Below are 21,995 nucleotides of genomic sequence, written 5' to 3' on the forward strand. Positions count from 1 at the left end.
ACCGACTTTTATTTTGTCCAATTTTAGGAAAGGTAAAAAGTACAGAAAAAGACCTTTTTAAAAAGAAAACGGGCTCGGGGGGTAAGTTATGAAAAGGGAAGGTGTAAGCACCCTTTTCATCCGTAGTTATCTACGGGCTCTTAGTTGCTTAGCTCACTTTGACTTGTTTGAAATGTTTGAAAGAGTGGTGTGTGTTTAGAAAAACAGTTTGTTTTAAAAATGTCTCAAAAGACAATGTTAGAAAACAAGGTGTAAAAAGCATTTGATTTGGTTTGTTGTGAGCAAGCACTTAAGAGTTCCTACCCTAGTTCGTAAGGTATTTCCCATATTTTAAAGTTTTCCTTGGGCGATAGTACTATCCATACCATTTAAGGGTAGGTAGTCCTATACATTGGATGTGCGGGACAATCGAAGGGTCATCTATGGTCGTTGAAGGCAACATGGTAGAGATACCTTAGCAATTTAGCGGGACTATCATCACTTTCCGAAGGGACTCCGAGGGACAAGATCTTTTACCGTAGGCAACTCCGAGGGACATTGAGGGACTAAGATCTTTCTATGATGATATTTTTGAGGGTCGTCGTTTGCTAAAGTACCTCTACATTCGAGGGACGCGACCATTATTATTCGTAAGGCAACCAAGAGGGGCGTACCCTAGAGGTGAGTGTGTGCAGCAATCATGTGTGTTAGATTCGAGTATTTAATCTTGTATTTAGGTTAGCTAGCGTTTGATTTCATTATCTTGCCATACACACCTAATTACTAACAGTTAATAATTCATACATGCGGAAAATAAAAGCGGAAATAAAAACCTAACTATTACAGGGCTTCGGGGAGGGGATACAAAAAATAGAGGTGCGAAAAATAAAACCTAATTACTATTACATCCCATAAATAGATACAGAAATTGGTAAAAATGCGGGAATAAAATGATGAATGTACAAAGAGGGAATTAGCGAATGTCTGCAACAGTCCAAAAGCTCGGGATAGTACCTCACATAAGTCAAAAAGATGTTAGAACAGATAAAATAGAGAAATAAGCATACTAATTTCTAAAAGCAGATTTAAAAACTAAACAACATATTTTTTGGTATTTTTTAATATAAAAATAAGAATCTAATTACTAAAACATTTTTATTTTTAACATGAAAACTAAAATTTAATAGAACCACATATTTTTGTAATTTTTCTATAAAAGATGATTTTTTTTTGTGTTTTTGATATTATTAAAGAGATAAGAATAAAAACAGTAAATAATTAGTAATACAAATAATCACGAAACTGGGTCAGCCGAAAATAAATTAGAGGGTGCAAAGAGGTAAGTCGATGGACTGTTTCAAATGAGAGGCCCAAAACAGGTATTCAAGTCTGTCCAACCATATGGGTATGGTCACTGGGAAGGGGGTGTGAGAAGAGGAACTCAGATTGGGCCTGAGAGTTACTTAAGACCAACAGCAACAACAACAACCAAAAGAAACATACTTTCAGATTAAAGTCATCCGCCCCATTTGCTTCACGTTTCAGAATCTCCATCTTGTTTCCAGAAAACATCAAACAAACCTCCTTCTTTCTCTTCTCAAAACAAAATCGTACCATGAAAGCAGAACCTTAAAGCACAACAACAATCTCCATCGCAACATATAAAAGAGTAGGGAAATGGCATACCTGGGCGGGGTGGCCGGGATCGCAACTCAAAGCGGAGGTGAGGTGCGGAAGGGTCGGCGTTGGCGGAGGTTGAACGGCGGGATTGCTGTGCGGAGAGGGAGCGGATCTGAGCCGTATAGTTGTTCGGTTGTTGCAATTGTTGAATCGATTCTGCGGGTTGTACGGACGATGTAGGTTGAGCGGCAAATCGGAGGAAGCACGGTGGCGCGACGTCGGAGCTCTTCGGCGGTGATGTTGAAGCTGTTTCACAGCGGAGAACGTCGGTGTTCTTTTCGGCGGAGATCCTCCTTCTCTGTTTCCCTGCAAAAACAACAACAACGCCTGTATAAAATTATATCATTTTGGCTTGCATTTCACTCTCTTTTCTTTTGGATTTGATTGAATGAGGGTTTATTTTGTATTGCTTGAACTGAGATATGATGAATTTTTTTGATGTTAATGATGAAAGTTTGCTTGAGATTTATTTGATGGATTTGAAATTGTTAATGGTGGTAAGGTTTGTAGAGGGTGAAACATTTTGGTTGATGTTTGCAAAGCACAGTAAGAACACGCTTTGTTCTTTTTTCTGGAAAAAGAATTTTATTTTTACAGATTTTATTATTTAATTAATAAAACACAAGACAGGCACAGAATGATTTTCAATGACGAGTTGACTTTGTTTTTAGAATCATGTTAAAAAAGTGAAAAGTGTAGAAATATAGTTATATAATAAAATGTAAGCAATTTACGGACGAGTACGTAACAATAAAAAGTTATATTCGTAAAAAAAATTTATTAAGAAACGAGAATCATCAAAATAATCATCATTTGGTTAAAAAAGTGACCGGCCTCATATAAAATCATCGGCCGAAATTGTTATAAAAACGTAAATGTGTTAGCAAAAATGCGTGAATGAAATTGATAAATGCATAAAAGTGTTAGCAAAAATGCGTGAATGAAATTGTGGGAATAAGGGTTAGAAAAATGTGTTGGTGGTTGTTCGTGATCAGGGTTAGAGAAGTTGTTGATCCAAATGAGAGAGTGGAGAGCCACTATTTATAGACTGAAATTAGGTCAAGATCGATCCTAAAAAGGAAATGATCCAACCCAAAGGCCCATGGACCTTCCTTGATGAACAAGATTAAGAACCTAGACGTACTTGTGTCCAGGTGCGTCCAGGTGTAAAAAAGATTAAAAAAAATAGTTAAAATACATGAAAATGTACCAAGCGGGAATTGAACCCGTGACCTTTTGTTTGCAAACATTTTCTCCTTACCAATTAGACTATGTTATTTATTTGAAATAAAAGTCAAATAGAAAGTATATGAAGCATAGCCAAACGTCTTCTATCTATTAAAATATAACAATTTAAGGGTAAACGGTTATATTTTAAAATAGACTTTAAATCAAATATTTATAAAAATAGGATATCAATGTAAATGAACCCTGAATTTTTATAAAACTCAATTTTTTGAAATTGTTTTTTTAAATTTTTTTTTTTTAAAAGTGTGGGCAAATTTTGGGGTATGACAGCTGCCCCCTGTTCAATGTTCTTAAACCTGAAGAGGTAGATTGGCGTATTTGCCAATCGTAATCTGAAGGTAGAAGAGGATTGAACACTAGAGTACCCAGAAATTTGCGCTCGCTGTTGCAAGAAGTAATATTGGAGATGGGCTTAAAGATGCCATCCAGAAGTTAAGGTGCCTTTTAGACTGGATCATATGCATTGACTGTGTCTGAAGGAGAGATTCATCAAAACGAAGTAATGTCTTACAGAAGACTACCTAAAGAGGTTCCTGAATCGGGTAAATCCCTGATTGATGTAAAGGAGATTTAGGCTTTAAACAAAGCTCGAGAAGAAGTGTCTTGTAGAAGATTAACTGAGGAGCTCCTTGAAAGGACAATAGATGTCTTAGAAAAATGTGTCAAAGAATAATACCTAAAGAGGTTGAGATATGTCTCAAACTAGACTATCCTAGAGAGGATATGAAGTGTCTTAAAAAAGACTAACCTAGAAAGGCTATGATATGTCTTAAACAAGACTGGCCTAGAAAGGCTCCTAGAAAGGATATGATACGTCTTAAAAAAGACTACCTAAAAAAGGTTCCTAGAAAGGGTATGGAACGTCTTAGAAAAGACTACCTAGAAAGGCTCTTAGAAAGGATATGAAACGTCTTAGAAAAGACTACCTAGAAAGGATATGAAACGTCTTAGAAAAGACTGCCTAGAAAGGCTCCTAGAAAGGATGAGAAACGTCTTAGAACAGACTGCCTAGAAAGGCTCCTAGAAAGGATATGAAACGTCTTAGAAAAGACTACCTAGAAAGGTTCCTAGAAAGGATATGAGACGTCTTAGAAAAGGCTGCCTAGAAAGGCTCCTAGAAAGGATAAGAAACGTCTTAGAAAAGACTGCCTAGAAAGGCTCCTAGAAAGGATATGATATGTCTTAAACAAGACTACCTAGAAAGGTTCATAGAAAGGATGAGAAGTTCTTTGATTGTTTCTGAATTATCTTTGAAAAAAGACCCAGAATGAAGCCTCAGAATTGTATTTGTGTCTGGAATGAGTGTCAAAATTAACTCGTTGATAAGATCATCTTTACACTGTACTTGGATGATAATATTCTTTTGATTATGAAGTGACCTGAAGAGGAAAAATTAGTTTTATGCAATGTCATGATGCATGTATTGTGTAATGAGGTTCTCGAAATAAACAAGAATGTTATGTGTTATGTATGTAATGTAAATGAGGTTCTCGAAATAAACGAGAACGTTGTATGTTATGTATGTATTGTGAATGATGCATGGATGGACTATATAGTCGAAGCATATTGGTAACTTTGTATAGAAATTGCTGGTTGAGAAAATAAATCTCTGTATGCAAGTGGAGATGATGACAAGGTGATTGTGTTGAGAATTCCTGTCTTCCGTTCGAGGATATCCAGCTGGGGAATTTTATTACCGCTTGATGATGAAAGTAGCTTGAGTGATTTGATCCTGATGTGCCCTGATTGGGGATAAGAGAGATGGATAATTGACCAAGTTTTCACTATGAGTGCCAACTTTACTGGGAACAGTGAGTTTGAATAAACCCTGTTGGAGAAGAAAATTGTATCACAGAGCCTGTAGTGTTAGGGAGCCAAGTCTTTGTTGGGAAGAGAATATTTGAAAATAACTGCTCGAGGATTACTCTGTGAATATATTTTGTGAAAATAACTCTGTGGGGAAGATTCCCGGGAATTTCAAATTTTCCATTGCCCCATGTCTCTGAGTACTTGCAATTGGAAAACACTTTTTAACCATATATGGTCCTTCGCTTGTGGGAGGCTACCTGCCCCTAGTTTCAGTAACCCGGTATGCTTGACACTTGAGATTACGGGAACTAGAACTTCGTATGAGAGACTGATACTGACACCATGTGATACTGGTAGCTAAATAGCTCTTCTTGAAATTTGTGACTAATGCAACATGCCCCCAATGGTGGCCTAGCCTTTCTGGTGGCTCAACGTCTTTGAGAGGTTCTATGAACTGTGACCAAATTGCCTCTGGTAGATGGAGTGATGATATGCTCCTTGTATATTCAAGATTTTTAGTTGACTGAGTCAGGCGTAGGAAACATTTCTGCTTTTGATGCGCTTTTGAAGCGACTTTGTCTGTCGGGAGGACCTTCTGAGTTCTGTGCTCCCACAAGCAACCTGCCCCAGTATCATGAGTTTAGGAACGACGCCCCTGATTGATCAACACTTCTGAGAGAGTCTTCGAGTCTTGACTTTATTGCCCCAGATATGTGAATTCTTACTCAAAAGGGTATTCAACTTCTTCTTTTTTGTGCCCATGAGGGTGATTATAATTTGAGATGTTCATGCTCGAACTCAATGGAGTTCTGAAGATAACTTGTCCCTTGAGAGAATTGAACTTTTCATTTGCAGCTCATGATGGAAGCTTTCCTGGTGTCAAGTACTTGTTCATATGCAAAGAATGTTTAGTATGAGAAATATAATTCTAATGCAAAGTTCATGTTTGTCTTGAAGATTTTAAAAAAGATCTTTTTTTTGAAAGGACGTCAAAACATCGATTTTTGTGAAAAGTGGTGTGATACCAACTCAAACGTTTTAGCAAAACTCCTAGGAGTCGGTTTACCGTATTCTCATTTACAGTATGCTTTCAAATTAACCCTGCTTCAATTAGGACTTTTGAGGGTTGTAACGTGGCCAGGTTCATGGTTTTAGAAAAAAAGATATATAGGCTCAAAATTTTATTGGTGCCCACCCCCTTCGTGATGTTCTCCAACCTAAGTTCAGTTAACTCGATGCGAGCATTCATCCTTCAAGAGGAGCTTGAGACGATTGAGGAATCGATAAAGTGTTTGGACATGTCAATCATTTACCTTTTATTCTTGGTGTCTGATCACACGATCTTGTTCTTTGAATTTATTGTCACACGACCTCGTCCTTTTGCTAAGGATCTTTTTTGTTTCATGTTCCTTAACTTTTGCCTGGATAAATTCTTTTGAATTTTGATGTCCAGCGGGATGCCCTAATTTTTGCCTAAGTCACTTGTTTTCAAGTTGTTGACTTAGCGGGTCTTTTTTCTTCTACGATTCATTCTTTTTTTTTTATTTTTAAAACAAGTCGTATGATCCTGAGACTTCTTCGATTCATTGGAGAGATAGTGACTGCCTCATTTCTTGGTTGATGAGGGATAACCATTGTGGTATTGACTTTCCTCAACCTTTTGAAAGATAACCATTGTTGTATCCTTAGATGCTTCCTCCTGATGAATTTTGAACGCTCAATCAGGTTAACTAAACACTACCCTGCCCCTGGGTTAAATGCGAGTTTTTTTTGTATCAAAAAGAAACTCCTACTTCAGGCTCAAAGGGGTTAACGAGGGTTTATCATCCTTATATCTCCACTGTTTGGGAACTGAAACAATGCCTGTACATCATCAACAGGGTTTTACTCGAAAGCACATTATTTGAGATTATGAGTATTACGTGTTCGTCATTCTCCCTTCGGAGTTATCATGCTTTATCACTGAGAGTTTGGTATCACAAGCAAAGAAAACATGTTAGAGCGAGAACGGATAAGTTTTTTCAAGACAAACATATTCAATGCATCATTATTATAGTTCAAAAACAAACAAGTATTGCATATAAACAGTATTGAATCAAAACAAGAAAGACTACACATGAACATGCATGATGATGTAGAGACTGTCAACATTGAGGAAATTTTCTCTGTATAGACTTATTATTTCAGAAGATATGTTGAGTCGAAGGAGAACTTCAAATCTGGATTGTAGGTGTGAATGTGGCGACCTTTGCATCAATCAAGTTTTGAACCTTGTCTCGGAATGGCTGACAATCCTCAATCGATTGACCAAGTGCCCCATAGTGGAAAATAAGCCAAGGGTTAGTGTCTGAACCTGCAGGACACTTTAGATTACTTCTAGGAATAAGATTCCGACGAAGTCACACAAGAGTTGTAGGTATCCATCTTTAGGGATTTGAGGAAGAAGGTGAGAAACTCGTTGTCTAGTTTGCAACATTAGGAATGAATTTGGTTGCAGCTTCGTCTGAAGACCTTTGACTTTCATCTTCGAGTGTCCTTCTATAAGAATCAAGCTCACCATATCCAGTGGGTCATAGCCTCTGATTCGGGGTACGGTACTTTTGAGTTTAAAGGCATGTGACTAAAGGAGAATAAATCCTCTTTCCCCTTGATAGGAACTGTACCCTTGAGTTTGAAGGCATCTGACTAGAGGAAAGTAAATCCTCTTGTCCCTTGACAAAAGTTTATTGTACTTTCGAGTTTGAAAAGCATCTGGCTAGAGGAAAATAAATCCTCTTGCCCCCTGATAGGAACTGTACCCTTGAGTTTGAAGGCATCTGGCTAGAGGAAAATAAATCCTCTTGCCCCTTAATAGAAGTTTAGGCTCCTGATAGTCCTTTCGTCCTAAATCCCTAAGATCTTTGAAAAGAGTTAGTCAACAGGTAATGTAAAAGCGTAAGGTAGTATGAACAAGTAAGTCCTACAAACAAAACCTGCAAAGAGATCAAGTGGTTAGATAACAAACAAGTCACACAAGAGTCCTTAGGTTTAAAGGCTTGCATGAAGTATGACCAGGTGACTACCCTTCCCCAATAGGTACTTCTAAAGATAAGGATGATATCAGCAACGGGTTCTACCGAGTTATTCAGAATTGTCAGCCCTTCTAAAGCACCCTCGGCAATGGTGCATTTGCACCATGCAATGATACTTTGATAGAGGACCTATCTGAATTGTAGCATCGGGTAGCGACTAGTTCTCAACATTTGTCAAGAGTAGTCCCCCCACTACGTTCCTAAAGGCCAAGATGGGTTAAAGGGTAACTAAAGGTCCTTGAGCTCCGGCTCACCCAAAATTACATACATAAACCTCCCTCATTTGAGAAAGGTGTGCATATATCTATGGAGTCCTAACTCAAGCGTGAACTTCATATTGACTCATCTCCCACATATGTGAAAGAGGTCGCCATGACTATGCCACTCCTATCTTAAGTGTACTTGAATCCGGGTATGGGATTCGTCCTTCATTTAATTCCCAAGAAACCTTGAAAAGTAAAGCAAACAAAACAAGCATATTATATGATCTAAGCTCTAAGGTAACCCCTCTTTTTATTTATCCCCAGCAGAGTCGCCAGTTCTGTAACTCGGTGAACTGACTTTATTATTTTCGCAAACAAAATGTTGCGGTGAGCATGAGTCGCCACCGACTTTTATTTTGTCCAATTTTAGGAAAGGTAAAAAGTACAGAAAAAGACCTTTTTAAAAAGAAAACGGGCTCGGGGGGTAAGTTATGAAAAGGGAAGGTGTAAGCACCCTTTTCATCTGTAGTTATCTACGGGCTCTTAGTTGCTTAGCTCACTTTGACTTGTTTGAAATGTTTGAAAGAGTGGTGTGTGTTTAGAAAAACAGTTTGTTTTAAAAATGTCTCAAAAGACAATGTTAGAAAACAAGGTGTAAAAAGCATTTGATTTGGTTTGTTGTGAGCAAGCACTTAAGAGTTCCTACCCTAGTTCGTAAGGTATTTCCCATATTTTAAAGTTTTCCTTGGGCGATAGTACTATCCATACCATTTAAGGGTAGGTAGTCCTATACATTGGATGTGCGGGACAATCGAAGGGTCATCTATGGTCGTTGAAGGCAACATGGTAGAGATACCTTAGCAATTTAGCGGGACTATCATCACTTTCCGAAGGGACTCCGAGGGACAAGATCTTTTACCGTAGGCAACTCCGAGGGACATTGAGGGACTAAGATCTTTCTATGATGATATTTTTGAGGGTCGTCGTTTGCTAAAGTACCTCTACATTCGAGGGACGCGACCATTATTATTCGTAAGGCAACCAAGAGGGGCGTACCCTAGAGGTGAGTGTGTGCAGCAATCATGTGTGTTAGATTCGAGTATTTAATCTTGTATTTAGGTTAGCTAGCGTTTGATTTCATTATCTTGCCATACACACCTAATTACTAACAGTTAATAATTCATACATGCGGAAAATAAAAGCGGAAATAAAAACCTAACTATTACAGGGCTTCGGGGAGGGGATACAAAAAATAGAGGTGCGAAAAATAAAACCTAATTACTATTACATCCCATAAATAGATACAGAAATTGGTAAAAATGCGGGAATAAAATGATGAATGTACAAAGAGGGAATTAGCGAATGTCTGCAACAGTCCAAAAGCTCGGGATAGTACCTCACATAAGTCAAAAAGATGTTAGAACAGATAAAATAGAGAAATAAGCATACTAATTTCTAAAAGCAGATTTAAAAACTAAACAACATATTTTTTGGTATTTTTTAATATAAAAATAAGAATCTAATTACTAAAACATTTTTATTTTTAACATGAAAACTAAAATTTAATAGAACCACATATTTTTGTAATTTTTCTATAAAAGATGATTTTTTTTTGTGTTTTTGATATTATTAAAGAGATAAGAATAAAAACAGTAAATAATTAGTAATACAAATAATCACGAAACTGGGTCAGCCGAAAATAAATTAGAGGGTGCAAAGAGGTAAGTCGATGGACTGTTTCAAATGAGAGGCCCAAAACAGGTATTCAAGTCTGTCCAACCATATGGGTATGGTCACTGGGAAGGGGGTGTGAGAAGAGGAACTCAGATTGGGCCTGAGAGTTACTTAAGACCAACAGCAACAACAACAACCAAAAGAAACATACTTTCAGATTAAAGTCATCCGCCCCATTTGCTTCACGTTTCAGAATCTCCATCTTGTTTCCAGAAAACATCAAACAAACCTCCTTCTTTCTCTTCTCAAAACAAAATCGTACCATGAAAGCAGAACCTTAAAGCACAACAACAATCTCCATCGCAACATATAAAAGAGTAGGGAAATGGCATACCTGGGCGGGGTGGCCGGGATCGCAACTCAAAGCGGAGGTGAGGTGCGGAAGGGTCGGCGTTGGCGGAGGTTGAACGGCGGGATTGCTGTGCGGAGAGGGAGCGGATCTGAGCCGTATAGTTGTTCGGTTGTTGCAATTGTTGAATCGATTCTGCGGGTTGTACGGACGATGTAGGTTGAGCGGCAAATCGGAGGAAGCACGGTGGCGCGACGTCGGAGCTCTTCGGCGGTGATGTTGAAGCTGTTTCACAGCGGAGAACGTCGGTGTTCTTTTCGGCGGAGATCCTCCTTCTCTGTTTCCCTGCAAAAACAACAACAACGCCTGTATAAAATTATATCATTTTGGCTTGCATTTCACTCTCTTTTCTTTTGGATTTGATTGAATGAGGGTTTATTTTGTATTGCTTGAACTGAGATATGATGAATTTTTTTGATGTTAATGATGAAAGTTTGCTTGAGATTTATTTGATGGATTTGAAATTGTTAATGGTGGTAAGGTTTGTAGAGGGTGAAACATTTTGGTTGATGTTTGCAAAGCACAGTAAGAACACGCTTTGTTCTTTTTTCTGGAAAAAGAATTTTATTTTTACAGATTTTATTATTTAATTAATAAAACACAAGACAGGCACAGAATGATTTTCAATGACGAGTTGACTTTGTTTTTAGAATCATGTTAAAAAAGTGAAAAGTGTAGAAATATAGTTATATAATAAAATGTAAGCAATTTACGGACGAGTACGTAACAATAAAAAGTTATATTCGTAAAAAAAAATTTATTAAGAAACGAGAATCATCAAAATAATCATCATTTGGTTAAAAAAGTGACCGGCCTCATATAAAATCATCGGCCGAAATTGTTATAAAAACGTAAATGTGTTAGCAAAAATGCGTGAATGAAATTGATAAATGCATAAAAGTGTTAGCAAAAATGCGTGAATGAAATTGTGGGAATAAGGGTTAGAAAAATGTGTTGGTGGTTGTTCGTGATCAGGGTTAGAGAAGTTGTTGATCCAAATGAGAGAGTGGAGAGCCACTATTTATAGACTGAAATTAGGTCAAGATCGATCCTAAAAAGGAAATGATCCAACCCAAAGGCCCATGGACCTTCCTTGATGAACAAGATTAAGAACCTAGACGTACTTGTGTCCAGGTGCGTCCAGGTGTAAAAAAGATTAAAAAAAATAGTTAAAATACATGAAAATGTACCAAGCGGGAATTGAACCCGTGACCTTTTGTTTGCAAACATTTTCTCCTTACCAATTAGACTATGTTATTTATTTGAAATAAAAGTCAAATAGAAAGTATATGAAGCATAGCCAAACGTCTTCTATCTATTAAAATATAACAATTTAAGGGTAAACGGTTATATTTTAAAATAGACTTTAAATCAAATATTTATAAAAATAGGATATCAATGTAAATGAACCCTGAATTTTTATAAAACTCAATTTTTTGAAATTGTTTTTTTAAATTTTTTTTTTTTAAAAGTGTGGGCAAATTTTGGGGTATGACAGCTGCCCCCTGTTCAATGTTCTTAAACCTGAAGAGGTAGATTGGCGTATTTGCCAATCGTAATCTGAAGGTAGAAGAGGATTGAACACTAGAGTACCCAGAAATTTGCGCTCGCTGTTGCAAGAAGTAATATTGGAGATGGGCTTAAAGATGCCATCCAGAAGTTAAGGTGCCTTTTAGACTGGATCATATGCATTGACTGTGTCTGAAGGAGAGATTCATCAAAACGAAGTAATGTCTTACAGAAGACTACCTAAAGAGGTTCCTGAATCGGGTAAATCCCTGATTGATGTAAAGGAGATTTAGGCTTTAAACAAAGCTCGAGAAGAAGTGTCTTGTAGAAGATTAACTGAGGAGCTCCTTGAAAGGACAATAGATGTCTTAGAAAAATGTGTCAAAGAATAATACCTAAAGAGGTTGAGATATGTCTCAAACTAGACTATCCTAGAGAGGATATGAAGTGTCTTAAAAAAGACTAACCTAGAAAGGCTATGATATGTCTTAAACAAGACTGGCCTAGAAAGGCTCCTAGAAAGGATATGATACGTCTTAAAAAAGACTACCTAAAAAAGGTTCCTAGAAAGGGTATGGAACGTCTTAGAAAAGACTACCTAGAAAGGCTCTTAGAAAGGATATGAAACGTCTTAGAAAAGACTACCTAGAAAGGATATGAAACGTCTTAGAAAAGACTGCCTAGAAAGGCTCCTAGAAAGGATGAGAAACGTCTTAGAACAGACTGCCTAGAAAGGCTCCTAGAAAGGATATGAAACGTCTTAGAAAAGACTACCTAGAAAGGTTCCTAGAAAGGATATGAGACGTCTTAGAAAAGGCTGCCTAGAAAGGCTCCTAGAAAGGATAAGAAACGTCTTAGAAAAGACTGCCTAGAAAGGCTCCTAGAAAGGATATGATATGTCTTAAACAAGACTACCTAGAAAGGTTCATAGAAAGGATGAGAAGTTCTTTGATTGTTTCTGAATTATCTTTGAAAAAAGACCCAGAATGAAGCCTCAGAATTGTATTTGTGTCTGGAATGAGTGTCAAAATTAACTCGTTGATAAGATCATCTTTACACTGTACTTGGATGATAATATTCTTTTGATTATGAAGTGACCTGAAGAGGAAAAATTAGTTTTATGCAATGTCATGATGCATGTATTGTGTAATGAGGTTCTCGAAATAAACAAGAATGTTATGTGTTATGTATGTAATGTAAATGAGGTTCTCGAAATAAACGAGAACGTTGTATGTTATGTATGTATTGTGAATGATGCATGGATGGACTATATAGTCGAAGCATATTGGTAACTTTGTATAGAAATTGCTGGTTGAGAAAATAAATCTCTGTATGCAAGTGGAGATGATGACAAGGTGATTGTGTTGAGAATTCCTGTCTTCCGTTCGAGGATATCCAGCTGGGGAATTTTATTACCGCTTGATGATGAAAGTAGCTTGAGTGATTTGATCCTGATGTGCCCTGATTGGGGATAAGAGAGATGGATAATTGACCAAGTTTTCACTATGAGTGCCAACTTTACTGCAGAAACCAATGTCAAGATTGAAGGCAGATCTTGGATTCCATCTATTCTTCTTCTCCAGTTCCATTTTGAAGCTTCATTTTCGTAGACAGATCTTGGAGTTGCACTGAAATATTGTATCTTTTTTCTCAAGTGAATGCTTTGTTCTTGGTTCAAACGGGTAAAATCACATTCCTTGTATGGTACATATCAAACGGGTCTTCTTCTTTTTTCATTTTCCTGCTGTTTGTTGTTAGTTTCTAAAGTTTTTCAATTTATGTTCATGTTTCCTATATTGTACATCAAATGATTAATGTTTATTTTTGTTTTAGATTACTTTGGTTTGGTTTTTGTTATGCTTTTATTCTTCAACAACATATCTGGTAAGCTGACGATTGTGGTGTCCTGCAACGACGTTTTATGCCCAGATGCGGTGACGATATAAAAAAAAATATTTACGGTTGTGTGATGAGTAAGTATGCCTTTCTGAATTGATTTTCTTTGCATTCAAATCATGGGTTTTTTTAATATGTAATGTGTCCTTTAAACATGTTAAATATTGAGCGATGTCATATTCATGATTATCGACTCACGTGTTTGATTAAATACTGATATGGGGTTCTTTTAATTTTTGTAAGGATGGTTCCTATTGTGATATTTAAGAAGTGGTGGTGCCTATAAGATTTGTAATGGACAGAGTTGGATTAGTTGGTTCAGACGGGTCCTATGCATAATGTCACTTTTATGGCATGCCTCCCTAACATGGTGGTGTTGTACCCTAAATTTTGCCCCGACTTTTCATTTGCCTCATTTACATTTAGTATTCTTATTTTATCTCAAAAATTCAAAAAAATATATGCAGCATCTTATACATTTTTTGCATCATTCTCATTTAGAAAATAAAAATATATATATCTTGGCATTTTGTTTGAATTTTCGACTTAGTAATATTTTGTGTTTGTTTTATAATCATTTTGGATTTATACTTTTAATTCTAAATTCATTTTAGATCTAATTTGAATTTTGAGTTAAAATTATTAAATCATTTTTTATCATATTTTTGTTGTTTGTTTTTGGTTTATTTTTATTAGGTGTTGCAATTTCTAAAAGGAAGAGTTGTTTGGTCCAAGTTAATTCAAGTTTCCAAAGCCCATCAGCATATTTGTCCGTTGCATTTTTTTGTCTCAGCTAATCCAACAAGGAGAAGTCACGTTTTTATTCCATCACCATCTTGCTCACTACAGACAAAAAGGAGAAAAATATCTTCAATTTCCTCACCACCTTTCACGTGAAATTCCCACAAAAATGCAAAACAAACTTTCTGCTACCTCTCCATTTTCTCCTCACGCGTTTTGATTCACTCCGGAAAAAGTGGATCTAAAATTCTTCTGACATTCCTCACCAATTCCCCTCAATTTCCTATCCTACCCTCACCTCACACTCTCTATATAACAAGCCATTCACCACACTGAAAAGTGAGGAAGAAAAAGTGTAGAAACTCTGCCAAAATGTCATCAGAACTTCCTCCAAAATTCATATAAAAAAAATCTTCATCACTCAAACCTTCATCTTTGTACCAAAAACCTCACCATCAAAACCTACACTGCATCCTTCATCATGTTCACACCATTTTCATCTTCAAATCTCCATATGCATAAACCACATCACTAAATCTATCATCACTATACACTCCAAAACCGTCAAAACCACGTTCATCTTCATATATCACAGACAACATCAGTATTCATACAACCTAACCTCAGTACTCTCAAACACACAACTCAGATTTCACCTTCAATGTACTCAACTAATCTACACTAAATCAACTTCCACGCCATCTACACATTCGCGTTCATCAGCATCAGTTCCTCATCATCGCAGATTCAGCGCAACAACCGAGTTCAACCTCGAATCAGCTGAACGAGTCGCAACACACCAACAAATCGCGACGACGCTAAACATCACAACAGACTCGGAATCAGCATCATCGTGACGAACACACCTCTGAACATTCCAGATCTGCAAACACCATCAAATTCGGTAATGAACTCAGAATCATTCACTTGCTTTTGGATTTCGTGTTTGTTTGACTTTGTTGCATCTTTGTTGTCGCTGATTTCCGTTTAAGATGAGATTGATTTGTGTAGCACTTGTTCTTGTTGTTTTTATTTTGTTTGTGTTGCTTGATAAATATGATTTGATTGATGATATGCGGGTATGTTTGGGAGTCTTGTTTGCTTGGTGTTGATTTTGAGAAGAACAGAGGTTGTTGTTGTTGTACGTTAGCGTGAGAATTTCTTTTGAGAGGAGAGTGTGGAACGAATAGTAGGGATGAAGATGAGAGGTTGATATTTGAAGTTTGTTGTTGTCACGTGAGATTTCTGGGGAAGAGAGATTAGAGTTTTTTTTAGTTTAATGTGAAACAGGGGAAGTCTGAAGAAAAGGAGAATAGGAGGCGGGTTCCTTTTAGATCACTAGGGTTTTCTTTTTGTTTCATTTGGGCTGAAACCCATGCAGCCCAATCCGATTTACTTTAACACCCTACCCTGATGTGCATTACTCCCTGGCTGGCAATTGTCTGAATCAACTTGGGCTAAGTGCTTCGGGCCCAACGTTTTCTTTTATGCTGCACCTCTATTTCTATTTTTGTGTTGCTTTTTAGCCCATTTAGTCTTTTATGTTATGGTTTTTTATGTTAATTGAAAAATACAAAAAAAATATTTTTATATTAGATTTTATTTCATTTTCATATTAAAATACAAAAAAAAAACATGTTTAGATTTAGATTTTTATTTTTCATATTAAAAATATCAAAAATATGTTTGTTTTAATTTTAATTTCCTTTTAGATTTAATATGCTTATGTCTAGACTTTCTTTAGTTAATTTTGATTAATATTTGTTAGTATATTTTTGTCATTTACTCATGCATCATTATATATATCCGTTGCTAATGTTTTCTTGACTTTTGTGAGGTACTACTATCATTGAGCCATTGGATTTTATTGTGGACATTTATAATTCATTTTAAATGTTTTGTATATATTATCCTTTTATTTTCCGCTTTAATATTTCGATTGGGTTGTAATAATTAGTAGTTAATTTTCATCCCCATTCGGTTAAGTGTGTAATCCCCCATCCCGAAGCCTTGTAATAATTTTATCGCTTTCCTTTACCGCTTTATTTTACTATTGCTTGCATGCTTTTACCGTTTTTCAAAATAAAATTAGGTTCTTAGCCGTTTTCTACCATAAGTCGATCGCACTTCACGCATCGCCATCAACCGTACTTACACATGCACACTTGCACGTACACCCTTATTTTACTCCTATGTTCATCCCTTTATGTTTGAACTTGTATGCTTGTTTGTATGGATTTTACCTGTATGAGCTTGTATGTTTCCATTTACTTCTTCCATCTTCTTTTTAAACAAAATATTCACCCCCGCATTACTTGGTCCATATACCAAGCTCCCAACCAACTCTTTGTAAGTCGAGTGTCTTGTGCACCGCCATCGACCTGTTTTCAAAACTTTTTTTTCATAATAAAACCTTGACTTTTGTCATGTGATCTTCTTTAAACTCTTTTGTGCACTTGCACTCTTTTCCCTTTAAAACTTGTTTTCAATAAATCCTTTTTCGAAACTTTTGAGCAGAACTACAAATGCTCTGACTTCTCCATTGCACTGAGGAGGTATGTAGGCACAAGATTCAATGTCTTGCCGAGCAAAACTTTTGTAAATACCCTTCTTCTTTTGTAAATAACCTTTTTCTTTTGTATATATTTCTTTTCTCATTTCTTCTTTTAGCAAACAAAAAAATGGTTTTAACATAAACACAGATTTTCAAAAGGTTCCTGTGGAGTACCACAGATGTGAGGGGTGCTAACACCTTCCCTTTACATAACCAACCCCCGTATCCAGATTTCTTTTGTGGTTTTTTCGAGTTTTTTCCCTTTCCTCTTTTGGAATTAAAAAAGTTCGGTGGCGACTCTTGCTTTTTAACGATTTAAGTTAACCAAATGACTTAAACTCAAATTTTTGCCGCTACAGAAAAGTGGCGAATCTGCTGGGGACTATCTCTAAGTGGGTTTAGCCTATTTTGTTTATCTGTGTGTTTATGTTATTGCCATTTGTTTGCTTTTTGTATATATTTTTATGTGGTTACTTGGGTGATACCTTGTGATATGAGATAAAGTTCTAACCCGAACTTTTGTGAGTAACTTGAGATAGGAGGTGGTAAGACCAATAGTTGCATGTCAGGAGCGATCCTTAACATGAGCATCATATGGTGGAACCCCAATCAGTGGAGGCCTCATGGAAGGTAGTAGATGTTGTTACGAGCTATCGTAAGAACGCTATTATTTTCAATAGTGAGTGTCCGTAGAAGCTGAATGACCTAGAACCCTTTTAACCCATCTAAGCCTTTTTTAGGATGTAGCGCAGAAACAAGTTCAAGTACCAATTTGTTCTTGTTGTCATGCGATGCTACGCTCAGACGAGGTCTTTTTAGGAATATTATTGGTGCCCATGAGCAATTGTGTGTGCTGGTAGTATCCGATAGAAGATTGAAAACTCTGGGAACCTTTGTAGAACCCGTTTGGCAGGTACAAAATTCCCTAGTACATACCTTTGTGGGTTGTTCTTAATCTTGACTCCATGCTCGTGACTTTGAACCTTGTTTGTGTGACCCTGTGAGACCTTGATTATGATGGATACATAAACCATGCATTCGTTTGATTTCTAAGGAACTCATAGGTCTTTCTTTGTAAACATCATAAGTTTCATCAAACTCAATGGATCTTGGGTGTTGATGGGGTGAAAACCCTAATCCACCAAGATGGATGATTGATCTTGATGATAACTTGATCAATGCTTTGATCCTATTTAGGATTTACTTCCTTCATGCTTTGATGTTTACAAATTAATAACTTGAATTCTTTGAAAATCAAACAATAACAAAAACAACATTGCATTTTCATTGCATCATTTGCATATTTCATGCATTTATCCAGGTTGTCCAGAAAACTTATCCTTGTCTGTCTCCATCTTCAGAGTTGTTTGTCTACTGTCAAGCTGATTCCCCGACACATTGAACCAAAAGCATGTATCTGAAAAGTATGGAAGAACTTCAACAAGACCAAGAGTTGCTAAGATCAGAGGTCAACCAATTGAAAAGCCAGATGAATCAGATTATGGAAACCCTGCAAGTCTTGTTGAAGAGAGAATGCAACTTTCCTCCGATTATTACAAAGCAAGTGGATACTCATTTAGCCTTCTCCGTTGCTACTTCAAATCAAGGGCAACCATCTGTTATGTCATGTGATTCATATTTTGGAGTAGAGAAGGAAACACCTGTTTGCTTTCCTCAATCAGTGCTTCGTAGGACTCTGCATCAACGTCCATTGTCTTGTTTAGGAAAACTTAATGATGGGCGTAGTGTTGCGGTGAAGAAGTTACTTGAGAAAAACAATTACAAAAGAGTTGAGCAATTCAAGAATGAAGTTGAAATCATGGCATCATTAGTCCATGAAAATCTTGTGTCTCTATATGGATGCACTTCACTTCACAGTCCCGAGCTTCTACTTGTCTATGAGTATGTTTCTAATGGAACCGTTGCTGATCCTCTCCGTGGTAAAGAAGCAAAACATGGAAAACTTACTTGGCCTATTAGAATGAATATTGCTGTGGAGACAGCAAAGGCGTTGGAGTATATTCATACATCTAAAATCATTCACAGAGATATTAAAACAAATAATATTCTCCTTGACACTCATTTTCGTGTGAAGGTAGCCGATTTTGGACTCTCGCGCCTTTTTCAAGTCGATAAAACTCATGTTTCAACGGCTCCACGAGGGACTCTGGGTTATTTGGATCCTGAATACCAGCAATGCTCTCAACTTACCGTTAAAAGTGATGTGTATAGCTTTGGTGTTGTGATGATTGAGTTGATATCGTCTTTGCGTGCCGTTGATAATATAACAAGTGATGGGCATGAATTTGATTTGGCTTGCATGGCTCTAACCAAAATTCAAAACCAAGCATTGCATGAAATTGTGGATCCTACACTCGGTTTTGAATCGGATTCTAAAGTAAAGAACATGATCATTGCCATGGGCGACTTAGCATCTCAATGTTTGCAAAGTTCGAAAAATTCGAGACCTACCATGGATGAAGTGTTGGAAAGTTTAGAGGAGATTCAAAAAGATGGTAAGCTTAAAAGCCAACCCGAGGTAATGGGCATTTCGAATTTATCTGATGAGGCTTCCACCTCCACTATCACCTGAGTCGAATGTTAGGAGCAGTTAAACAACTCCGAATACTAGTGGATAAATCGGTTCGATTTGATATGTTCTTCATGGTTTTCCACATACTTTATTTATTTAAACTAATTTCATATATTAAACATAAAAGAAAGCAGATCTAGACATTTAGTGTAGTGGGGCAAAAAGTATATCGAACTTTCCTTTTAAAAATAAGAGTAAAATGCTCATTGAGAGATAAAGAGACTAATGTTATAAAAATATATGGATAGTTATTGTTATAGCTTATTAATTTGACTGTAAATTTTTTTTATATATATAGATGTCTAGTTATGTTTAAAGTCAGTCACTACATTTCTTTCTATGTGCAAATGTATATTTGATCACTAAGTTGATAGAGAAAAAAGATGAATATAAAATAATTTGTAATGTGATAGAAAAAGTTACATAAAGATACATAAAGATGAGTATAAAATGTTTGGAATATACATAAACCACAAAATAGTGTCAAAGTTACATAAACCACAAAATAAATGTCTGCTGCATCAAACCAAAGTAGTTTCCATTTTGACACTTCCGCTCCTCCACCCGCTGCACCAGATGATAGATGTCTGCTGAATAATGATCTAGCTTGACTCTCACCTAGTTAAAACAATACAAAAGTCTAGTTCAGTAAGTATTTAACTACAATATGTTGTTAAGTAGTTTGCTTATTTCAATTATTTTGGCTAACTTTATGTAAATATATACTAAGGATTAATTTCAATGTATCATTCAGTGTAATTTTACTATGAAATGAGCATTACAAAATGTTACTTATCTCCTATTTTTTTCAATTATTTTCGTGCACAAATTGATCCAAGATCATAAGGTGTTTGGTTTTATGTTTAAACAAGTTTTCTTCTCTTTATTTGCTTTTTTTTTTGAAAACTGTGTTGTGGAAATCTATTTACATCTTGTGCAAATCGATTTACACAATTGAAAACTGCGTTGATTTTACACAATGGGTTTATTTTCGGAGTTCATAAATAAAAGTTTTTTGGTGGATGTTCCGTGTAAGGGGAAGAATTTCTCGTGGTATAGTGGTGATGGAAAATCGATGAGTAGAATTGATCGTTTCCTTGTGGCCGATAATGTGGTGAGTAGGTGGGGAGTAATCGGTCAATTGATTGGAGAGAGGGATATTTCCGATCATTGTCCTATATGGCTTGAGGTGGATAACTCGAATTGGGGTCCAAAACCGTTTAGATTCAATAATGAATGGTTTTCTTTTGATTCCTTTTTGCCTTTTGTGGAGAAGGAGTGGGGAAACATGAAAATTTATGGTAGAGGAGATTTTGTTCTTAAAGAAAAGCTTAGGCTTTTGAAGGATAAATTGAAGGTGTGGAATAGGGAGGTTTTCGGTAGGTACGATTTGAACATGGAAGAAGGTGTTAGGGATTTGAATGCGGTAGATGTTGGCTTGGAGACCATTTCCGAGGACCTTATTGAGGTTAATCTTGTTTTAAGGAGGGAGGCGTCTAGTAAGATATGGAGAAACTTGAGAATAAAAGAAAATATGCTCTTACAAAAAGCTAGTTTGAAATGGATGAAAGAGGGAGATGCTAATAGTGGTTTTTTTCACAAGGTAATGAAAGAGAAGAGAAGTATTAGTCACTTGGGTCCTATTGTCACGGAGGAGGGAATGGCGGTTACGGTGGAGGAGGTGAGGGAAACGGTTTATAAGCACTTTAAAGAGAAATTTGTGGAGATGGAGGAGAGTAGACCTTTGTTGGAAGGTGTTGAATTTAAGGGTATCAATGAGGAGGTGGCGGAGAGTCTTGAAAAACCGTTTCTTGAAGAGGAGATAAAGGAGGCCGTGTGGAGTTGCGGGGGTGATAAATGCCCTGGCCCGGACGGGTTTTCTTTTCTTTTTCTAAAGAAATGTTGGACTTTCATAAAAGAGGATTTTATGAGTTATTTCAAGTATTTTTATTCCGGTAAAGTAATCTCAAAGGCTATTTCTTCCTCGTTTTTGTCTTTGATCCCGAAGAATAGTAATCCGTTATCTCTTGATGATTATAGACCCATATGTTTGGTCGCTTGCATGTACAAAGTGGTGGCCAAACTTTTGGCGGGGAGGTTAAAATGGGTTCTTGATTCGTTGATTTCTCCGTGTCAAAATGCTTTTGTGCCCGGTAGATACCTTTTGGATGGAGTTTTGGTGGCTAATGAGGTGGTGGATTATGCGAGGAAGGAAAGAAAAAATTGTGTGCTGTTTAAAGTTGATTTTGAGAAGGCGTATGACAAAGTTAGTTGGAGTTTTTTGAGGTATGTAATGAAGAGGATGGGTTTCGGTAGGAGATGGATGGGTTGGATGGAATTGTTGGTTTTCAATAGTAACATGTCGGTGCTTGTTAACGGAAGTCCTACGAAAGATTTTGGTGTTTTTAAAGGATTGAGACAAGGAGATCCTCTTTCTCCTTTTCTCTTCGTTTTGGTGGCGGAAGGTCTCGCGGGGTTGGTGAGGAAATCTATAGAAATTGGGGAATTCGAGGGCTTTAGAATTAAGAACACTTGTTTGGTGGATATTCTTCAATTTGCGGATGACACTCTTTTGGTGGGGGAAGGATCTTGGAAGCAAATTAGGGCGATAAAGGGGGTGTTAAGAGCT

At 36.7% G+C, this 21,995-nt stretch overlaps 1 protein-coding gene across 1 annotated transcript; it reads left to right on the forward strand.

Moving 5' to 3' along the window:
* Positions 1-18,184: 18,184 nt before the first annotated feature.
* On the forward strand, positions 18,185-19,519 carry LOC131595270 (LEAF RUST 10 DISEASE-RESISTANCE LOCUS RECEPTOR-LIKE PROTEIN KINASE-like 1.3). Its single transcript, XM_058867579.1, has one exon. The coding sequence runs from the start codon at positions 18,185-18,187 to the stop codon at positions 19,364-19,366; it is 1,182 nt and encodes a 393-aa protein (XP_058723562.1). The 3' UTR covers positions 19,367-19,519.
* Positions 19,520-21,995: the final 2,476 nt, after the last annotated feature.

The sequence above is a fragment of the Vicia villosa genome, linkage group LG4 (genome assembly GCF_029867415.1).
Source record: "Vicia villosa cultivar HV-30 ecotype Madison, WI linkage group LG4, Vvil1.0, whole genome shotgun sequence".
NCBI classification, from domain to species: Eukaryota; Viridiplantae; Streptophyta; class Magnoliopsida; order Fabales; family Fabaceae; genus Vicia; species Vicia villosa.

Bases quoted from the DNA above. Each gene is read 5' to 3' on its own strand.
- LOC131595270 (XM_058867579.1), top strand. From the start codon at position 18,185: ATGTATCTGAAAAGTATGGAAGAACTTCAACAAGACCAAGAGTTGCTA.